This window comes from Atractosteus spatula, chromosome 5 (genome assembly GCF_055471065.1).
Source record: "Atractosteus spatula isolate fAtrSpa1 chromosome 5, fAtrSpa1.hap1, whole genome shotgun sequence".
Taxonomy (NCBI): Eukaryota; Metazoa; Chordata; class Actinopteri; order Semionotiformes; family Lepisosteidae; genus Atractosteus; species Atractosteus spatula.
This window is the reverse complement of record NC_142710.1, coordinates 52644657-52653986: the sequence shown is the minus strand read 5'-3', so window position 1 is coordinate 52653986 and position 9330 is coordinate 52644657. Positions and strand designations below refer to the sequence as shown.

The following is a 9330-nucleotide window of genomic DNA, read 5'->3' as shown; positions in this document are numbered from 1 at the left end:
AGAGTACTAGAGTACAAGGGCTCTAGAGTACAGGATATGCAGGTTACCCAGAATTTGCATTGTTGATCAGTGGTATTTTTAGATAATCTCTTAATAGGTAATGCTAAAAATAGTCTACATACCCTTGTTTTCGTTTTAATTGTCCTGTTTGTTTTTATTTTTTACTGTATGTTTACAATTACACTTTTTTTTCTTTATTCAACATGGACCTTATATGTGCTAGATATATATTTTTATAATGCACGTATTCTCGTGTGACAGGATAACAATCTGAATTTAAAATGGTGTGCAAAATCTTGTACATCCTCATTATTAAGTATTGCAGATCTGCTCATCTCTTACAAGGGTTTAGTAAAGCTAAAAGTGTAAAGGTTTTAAGATTTTTTTTTTCGTGTCGAAGAAGCAACTATTTGAAAATCCTATAATACTGGGTGCTGAAGAGGCATTGGTAATGCAATCAGACCGCTTACACGTGTTTTCAAAATAAATATTAATACCTCATATTTCTGCTCGTATATTGCGGTTTTCAGTAATTGAATATTTTTCAGCAGAAACAATACAAAATAACCTTTCACCTTGAAAACATCCAACTATGAAGTATTGCGTCTATCCTGTAGAGGACGTGCAAAATTGCTTATATCAGCGGAGTCGGATTCACCAAAAATGGGAGCGTTGCTGGCATCAAACCTTACTACAGGAACTCAGAACTGCACATATTAATCTCTTTCTGAAGACGTTTTGCGAAACACATTTAAACTTTTTTTGGATTGCACGATATTGAGCAGAACGCGTCAATGCTGAATGTCTTAAAAAAACAGTAACATTAAAAACAGTTTGACATAAAAATAGCCGAGTTATTTCCTAACACTCGAATGCAGTGATCTACTACAAACTCAGAATTCAAGCTTTTATAAAACCAGTGAACGCTAGAAAGGGATAATAAGCAAAACGGGAAAACGATTTGAGCACATTTGCCGGTAAAGGTTTCTGAGGGGAAATCAGCTGGTCTTAGGAAAGCGAAAGTGAAAATTATTTCTCTATACAGTGCTATGCTGTGCAGGGTCCCTTTTCATTAAAAAAATCGCATTTCTTACTTTTATCAGTGACTCTTGCAATTCGGTAAACAGGTGAGTTTTATTCATCCCTCTTGACCGTATTTCGTGAGATTTGAATGAAAAATGGAAAATGACGAGAAACCCTTGAAGACTGAGTGTCAGTATATTTAACCTTTTTGCATTTTGCATAGTTCCTGTACTGATGATGTTTGTTTTTCCATTTCTGTGCTGAATTCAGTGCCAAATACGGTATTATTATGTAGTTTAACCACGGATCGGTGGGTTTCTATGTTACTAGTACTTGTTGTAATAGTTACCTTACTCTACTGCACAGACCTTTTGATTCAGAAATATTCAGTATTTCAGTTTGTTGGGTATTTTTTTTCTGTGCCAAACGTAAATCTCTGTTAAAACAAAAAAGTATATAGGCCAAGTAACACTAGAAAAAACTTCATATATTACAGAAATGTCATCAATCTCAGAAATAGACGAAAGTCTGTATTCTCGGCAGCTGTGAGTATTACTACGATTCTGTTTACATTATTTTTATGCTTTTATACATATAAATATATACACCTTATTAAATATAGTCTGTTTTCTAGGTAAGTTGTTCTTTGAGAATGTCTGTTCACATTTTGCCAAGGAGCACTGAAAACGTCGCATTTTAATTGTAATTTGGTTTTAAAAAACTTTAGAAGGGTACATTCAAATTTGTTTAATTCAAACAATTTATCAAGAAATTATTAAAATTACCTGACAATTCACAAGTCACTGACAAGTGAGCTTTCAATTTCATTTTCACCAAGAACTTTCAGTTTTATTCAGGTGTGACTTGTGTGTATGTGTTGAATAGGCAATCAAGAAAAAGGACGTTCATGCAACTATTCATTTAGTTTAATGAATACATCTTGTATACATTTCCATTGTGAATGGAAACTGGCGTAAGAATTGACATAATTTTAGCCCTTCTTAAACTGATTTCTCATTGCAGCAGGCTTTTATTAAGCTTATCTTAATATGTTGTGACCTAGTCGAATCTAGTATGAAGTACTTTCTGAAATGTGCTCAGTGCAGATGTGTCTGTGGGTATTAACTTTTTTCCCCTGACAGGTATGTGTTGGGACACGAGGCCATGCTGCGCATGAAGGAGGCTAATGTGCTAATCTCGGGGATGAAGGGTCTAGGAGTGGAGATTGCCAAGAATGTCATCCTGGCAGGAGTCAAGTCTGTCACTATCCAGGATGGGGGCATCACTGAGTGGGCTGACCTTTCCTCGCAGGTAGAGTGCTGCAGTACTTTGTGCTGCAGTTTGATGTGTGCTCCGTTTCAGCCTTCTCTGGTCAATTACAGTGTACTGTGTAATTACAGTTGCGTACTGAGGTGCACTGTAACAGCAAACATTTATTGTCCTTCTTTTGGAATAAATTCTTCAGCAAATATCTTATCTAGCAGAGACGTGTTCTGCTCCTGAGTTTTGCTGTTGGAAACTGTCTCTGAAGGTGGCACATACTGTTGGAAAGACAGTTGTCTGTAGTCCAGTTTTATTCCACTGGAATGTATGTTATTACAAATGTACAGACTGTAAACACCAGGTGGCATTCTTGGTGGTTTGAAGTGCTGTGTCCCAACGCTGGGGCCCTGGATTCAATTCTGAACCTGGGGTGCTGTCTGTGTGGAGTTTGTGTGTTCTTCCTGTGTTCATGTGGGTTTCTACTTGGTGCTCTGGTTTTCTCCCGCAGTCCAAAGACATTCTAGTAGGTTAATAGGCTTCTGGGAAAATTGCCTTTTGATGTGCGTGAGTGTCTGACCTGTGAGGTACTAGCGTCAAGTCCAGGGTGTATCCTGCCTTGCACCTGTTGCTTGCTGGGATAACCTCCGGCTTGCCCCCCGATCCTGAGCTAGTAGAAGTGGTTAGAAAATGCATGGATGAAAGACAATGTTAAGACTGTTGTTTCCCTCACTGTCCAACAAGGCTGCTATTCTGTAACATAACCTTTGATCTTTCAGTTCTATCTGCAGGAGAGTGATGTCGGTCAGAACCGGGCCCAGTCCTGTGAGGACCAGCTGTCGGAGCTCAATTCCTATGTCAGGGTGTCCTCCCATATAGGACCGCTCTCAGAGGACCTCCTGGCCCAGTTCCAGGTATGTCCATGACCACTGAAGGAGAAACAGGCCTTTTTGATTTTTTTTTCTTATACCAATACTAGAAAAAGCATACAAAATTTTAAAAAATCAGCTTCAAAACTGTGTATCTGAACTTAAACAAATAGTAAAGCTTAAGCTGTTCTGTCTGGTAGCCTTCAGGACTGCGAGTGTATTTAGTGTATGAAGAGCTGTAAGTGAAGTGCCAGTTTAGGACAGCAGGTGGGGCTAGAGGATCAGAGCACAGTACATACAGTAGCAGCACTGTGCTTCTGTGAATGAATTCCCCTGTTGAAAATGGTATGGCAGTTAAGAATTGAGAAGTAGGTTCATTGTACAGGGCACAGAAGTGAATCATAGAAAGTTGCCTCTATAATATTAGTTTAAAAGGATAAAAAAGCCATGAGAAGGTTTAAACTTTCAGCCTCCAAACCTGAGTCGGTAAAGTCACACAGGATGTATTCTCAGAATCATGACTTATTTTAAGGGATAAAGAAGTAAAAGCACAGAAAAGGGCAACTGCAGCGCTTTCCAGACTTGCATTCTTGATAAGGAAGTGCAGTCATTGATTTCCAAACATGGGTTCTGCATATTTGATTGACAACTTTGTTTTTACAAGACAAAAAAAGAAAGATTTACAAAGACAACTTTCTAAACTCTCCTCGACAATATAGTCCTAACTGGTGGTTCGTACTTGTGCGCTACAGTACATATTCATCATGCAGGTTTGTCTTTTCTTGTTTAATTATCCTCAGTCAGGTTATCTGATACTTTTTTTAAAAAGTGTGTGAGGGATGACTGGTATTTCAGTGACGAGTACAACAGTACAGTGCTGAAGCAGTATTCTAAAAAGCCCCCTTATCTTTGGCAGGTGGTGGTCCTCACCAATTCCTGTTTGGAGGAACAGCTTCACATTGGGAGTTTCTGTCACTCAAATGGCATTAAATACATTGTAGCAGATACAAAAGGCCTGTGTGGGTAAGGACGATGTTAGTCATTGTCTTTTTATTATTGCTTATAATACAAACCCATAACCTCATTCCACAAACCTGAAACAGGTAAGCTTTAACACAAATTATAACTATAAATTAACTACAAATTATGGAGGTACACATGCATTCAACATGCTGAATTTACTGTGATTTCTCAGTCTCTGGATTCCTCATAACAAAGGAGACTTTTCTTCACCTAAGTCAAATCTGCTTAAGGAGGACTGAAGGTAACTTGAATTTTGCTAGTTTATTCAACAAGTGATTGTTTTTATATTATCTGAATGGACTGTCTGTTTAATACAGCTTTTTAAATACCCTTACAATGAAATATTATAACTGTTAAGATTATACTGTTGTAGTGAGTGACTTATGAAAGGAAGAAACTTAGATTTAAATTATGTAATATTTAACAAACCTTTTTATTTGGAGCTGATCCATTTTTCATATGTTCAGAATGGTATTAAAAGAAATTGAAGAAATTGGATAGAGCTTTTCATCCCAAAAGACCCCAAAGCACTTTATAGTCATAGGTAGGCACACTCTTCATATCTCACTGAAGTGCAAGCGCACACCAGGGATAGTATCAGGAAAAAAGCTAGGAAATTGTCCCACCTATTAATTAATAATTCCTTACACTTACTGTATGTAGTGCTTTTCTGGACACTCCACTCAAAGCTCTTTACAGGTAATGGGGACTCCCCTCAACCACCACCAATGTGCAGCCCCACCTGGATGAGGTAACAGCAGCCACAGTGCGCCAGTACGCTCACCACACCTCATCACATCAGTGGGGAGGAGAACAGTGATGTACAAAAAAGTGTGACAGAAGAAAGGAAACAACGTTTCGGCTGTGGAGCCTTCTTGGGCTCCTTGAGCTCACACCCGAAGAAGGCTCCACAGCCGAAACGTTGTGTTTCCTTTCTTCTCTTTTCATCATGGAATAAACCTATTACCTGTTTTAGGACTGTACATGGTCCATATCTTGTCACCCTCTATAGATGGGAAATCAGTACAAGCCCTCTTTGTTCCTGTGGGATAGAGCAAACTATACAGCACATTCTAGAGAACTGCTCAATCCACAGACTCAGAGAGGACAGCACACCCTCAACACAGCTGGACCAGGACCTGTCACTTGGCTCAGGGGCTTTGTATTTACTAAGTAAAAAAAATTCCTCTCTCCCTCATGGTACAATTGCATAACAGGGGAAACAGTGTCACCTAGTGGTCTATCATCACCACTTACAGCTTTTCACATTGGACACGTTTCCATTAAGGTCTCCCATCCCAGTACTGACCAGCCCCAACATTGCTTCGCTTCTGAGATCTGACAGTATCTGGCAAGAAAGTGGTAACACTGCTTGTATCCTGGATAGTGTTCCGGTGCAGCAGATATTAAACCGTCTTTGACATTTGTTTGTCTTCTCCTTCCTTTGTAGACAGTTGTTCTGTGACTTTGGGGAGGAGTTTGAGGTGACAGATCCTAATGGGGAACCGCCAGTTTCAGCCATGGTTGTTCATGTCTCTAAGGTACTGTATATAAAAATAGCAAAAAGAAAAGGTACATATCTCCACAGTTCCTAGTAATACAAAACACTGGGGTTTCAAAACTGCTTTGATAGCAACATAAAAACAAATTCATCCTCAGATCACGCTGTGTCTAAAGCAAATGGGTTTTCAGTTACTCACATGTAGTTTTGCTAAATCATTAGCAATATTCTTCACGAATAAACCCAACCTAATGCGGATACCAGGTTATAAGAATCCAATCCTGACAATTGGGGATTAAGAGGTTCTGAATCTTGATACAGCCAGTATTGTCCTTTTTTTATTATTACATGTTATACAAACCCTAAACCCCATTTCATAAGCCTGAAACAGGTGAGCTTTAAACAACAAATATTTGAAATATTGAGGTACCAGAATTAAAAATTCTGAACTTTTATAATACAAACCTACAAATAATTCAATTTAAAGACAATTTAAAATGTCTTTCATTATTAATTGCATTAATAACTATAAAGGCAGCAGGTACCTTATTTGTATTTTTCTTGTAGTAAAATGTGCAATATTACATGAGCAGGTGAGTGGTTTGGCTTCATAATTTCCTGTTATTTCTAAGCAAATACAAGCAGGCTGTAATTGGTTTCTGACAGTTTGTCTGCATGTCACTACCTTGACAATGTTTTCAAAAGTTTATTGTATAATGTAATTTCTCACAGTTTTCCAAACACTTTAAGGGAAATTCCCATTCAGAGATGCATGAAACACATTTCAGAACTAGTTATTTGGACAAAGGTCTTGAAATACTTGACAAAAGGGAGAATTCACTGAAAGCAATTCTGTGGGACAGTTTAAGGAATGTAAGGAAGTTTATTAAGGTGACAGATATGAAATCCATTGTGTAAAAAGGTACATTCTTTTCATGTTTTATGGGCTTCAGGATATTATGTTAGTCAAAAGCAAGTGGTCTACTTTTCAAACATGGTGCATAATTTTAAGTAAATATGCATAGGCAAAGGCATGAAGTAAAATGAAAAAAAAATCATTTTCTGTGATGTCAATCCAGAGCCTGCATCTCATAAAATAAACTGAAGTGGATAAAAATGCTATATAATGAGAATTTTATCAGCTGCCCTTGTTTGAGTTCATAAGACCCCTTCAAAACTAAAAACGAACTTTGAATGTCTGATCTTTTTATCAGTCTTGTAGCAGCCATCGAATGGCATTGATGAGTACCATTGACATAGTGAACTTTGTTTTCATGTTTTACAAAACAGATAGGGAACACTTTTAGATAACAAAGAAAATGAAGGGAGTTGCAGTGTCATTCCCTCAACAGAAACACATTAGTCTTCGTATAGCATATACGTCTGCTGTTTCTCATTATGTAAAGGCAATAAACATTCTCCCCAGTTAACAGTGCCATAATTACTATGTTTCACTTGGTTCATACTGATGTTATTGGTGTTATTTCATTGTAATTGCTGTAGAATAAAATAACTGTGCAATTCCTGATTACTCTAGTACTTGATATTAAGATAATAATATCAGTTTTGCTGGCAAATTAACAGTGTGTATTCCTTCTTTGACATTATGGCTACAATAATCTAACCCAGTCATTACATGGTTGTGAAGTTTCTGTAACATAAAGTGGTGTCTTATTTCAGGTGGAGGAAGGTGGGTTTATTGTGGGGGAGAAAAGGCTGTTTTTCTTTTGGGGAAATATAGAACACTGTCAATACATACGGTTGTATTTTAGAGCAACCCAGGAATAGTGACCTGCATGGATGAGCAAAGACATGGATTCCAAGATGGTGATTGCGTGACGTTTTCCGAGGTCCGTGGCATGACGGAGCTCAATGGCCTCGGGCCAGTTGAGATCAAAGTCTTGGGTAAGCGTATACATTTCCCCACTTGATCCTAAGATCATGAGATCTTTGCAGGCCTATTACAGATGGCAGAATATGTGAGTTTGTGTGTCTGTGTTGTTTTCCAGATCCTTACAGATTCAGCATTTGCGATACCTCAGGCTTCTCTGAGTATGAGATGGGAGGTTCTGTCACAGAGGTTAAAAAGACAAAGAAACTGAGCTTTGTAAGTACTGATTGGGGGTTGAAATTCTGATTTCACCTTCAACTTCAAATCTTAATTTGCCACAGTGTTCTGGATTACGACAGAGAGACAGTGACTTATTGAGGGATTATGCTGTCTGTTACTCAAAAAAAATCATTAAACATTCCCCAGAAGACTGCAAAAAGGCAGTTTTAAGCAGAAGCTTTGGGACATTGCAATGAATTACTGTAGCTTGTGTTGTCCCATCATTGTGTACTAATTCTGTTCAATATTCTGCTTTTCCCTCTCTCTCATAGAAACCCATAAATGAAGCTCTAACTCAGCCTCAGATCACTCCGACTGATTTTGGGAAGTTGGGACGTCACCAGACACTGCACGTTGCTTTTCAGGCTCTCCACCGGTTCATTAAAGATTCAGGCAGACTGCCTAAACCAAGAGCACAGGTTAGCCTTCTAGCTGAAGCTGTGAAAATTATACATAGCTTTATTTCATAAGTGAATTATAACAACATACAGTAAGGCGATTTGAGACCGAATATGTTTTGTTAAACGAGTAACAGATAAGAACACTGCTACATCTTAACTCCTTGCATGATGGTTTTTCTGTAGTGCCAAAACTTGATATTTGATATTCGAAATTTGATAACTCTTCCATTGACTCCAATGGAGGGAGTTCTTTGAGATACTGGCATTCAGGTAAAAATGAATGATCTGAAATGTTTTAAAACGTAATTTTGAAATTGAAAAGTACATTCCGCATTGCCAAGCCTAATTCACTTTAATAAAAATGGCTTGATAAGAAAAGGATCCAATGCCTTTTTTTCTTTCATAAGCTTTCATACACACTTTCTTTTTTGCCTTTTTAAGGGCGACGCAGAACGGTTGCTTGCATTGGCAAAGGAGCTGAATGCGGATGTCCTGAATGAGTTAGATGAGGATGCCGTGCGCAAGCTGGCATTCACAGCAGTGGGAGATCTGAGTCCTGTCAATGCCTTTATTGGAGGTTTGGCAGCCCAGGAAGTCATGAAGGTTAACGTTTTAAGCTTTGTTACACCACTCTCTGCAACACTGGGGCAGTTTGATTACAAACCATGAATAATGTTCCAGTCATTTCACATTAAAAAAAAATCTGCAAACTTAAATGGTTGTTTGAAAACTGTAATAAGTAAAAGTTTTAAAATAGTAGCCATTGCCAGATGTTTGAGTGATCATTGGCAAGTAATGGGAAGCATATTTATTGTAAGCAAAATGTCAAGGAAATATAAAACACAACACGGCTTTTATGTATATCAGACGTCTATATCAAAATTAAAACTAAAAACCCTTGTGATTCTGGAAAATAAGTCTGAGTGCAACAGTCTGTACAGGATGTGTGATCCCGTAACAAATTCTCTTTCCTGTAAAGGAGGTTTTGAGTTCAGTTTGTTCCCTCATATTTTAATGTGGGTTAAAACTATTAAGCCTTTACAGAAAGCATTATCATGGCCACTGTGTACTCTTAGTAATCCTTATACTGCAAACTGGAACCTCTTTCTGTACATGCCACATCATTTTAACAACACTCTTAAG

The 9330-nt window shown here is 37.9% G+C and overlaps 1 protein-coding gene across 1 annotated transcript in view; it reads left to right on the top strand.

The window, feature by feature from the left end:
• Positions 1–656: 656 nt before the first annotated feature.
• The window catches only part of uba7 (ubiquitin-like modifier activating enzyme 7), an 81240-nt gene continuing 72566 nt past the window's right edge, over positions 657–9330 (top strand). Inside the window, exons 1-10 of the mRNA XM_088915595.1 lie at positions 657–1127; positions 1520–1568; positions 2166–2334; positions 3063–3197; positions 4069–4175; positions 5626–5716; positions 7449–7581; positions 7686–7783; positions 8059–8205; positions 8629–8790. Coding sequence (XP_088771721.1) covers positions 1522–1568; positions 2166–2334; positions 3063–3197; positions 4069–4175; positions 5626–5716; positions 7449–7581; positions 7686–7783; positions 8059–8205; positions 8629–8790 — 1089 coding nt within the window. The 5' untranslated portion in view covers positions 657–1127; positions 1520–1521. The remainder of the gene's footprint in view (positions 1128–1519; positions 1569–2165; positions 2335–3062; positions 3198–4068; positions 4176–5625; positions 5717–7448; positions 7582–7685; positions 7784–8058; positions 8206–8628; positions 8791–9330) is intronic.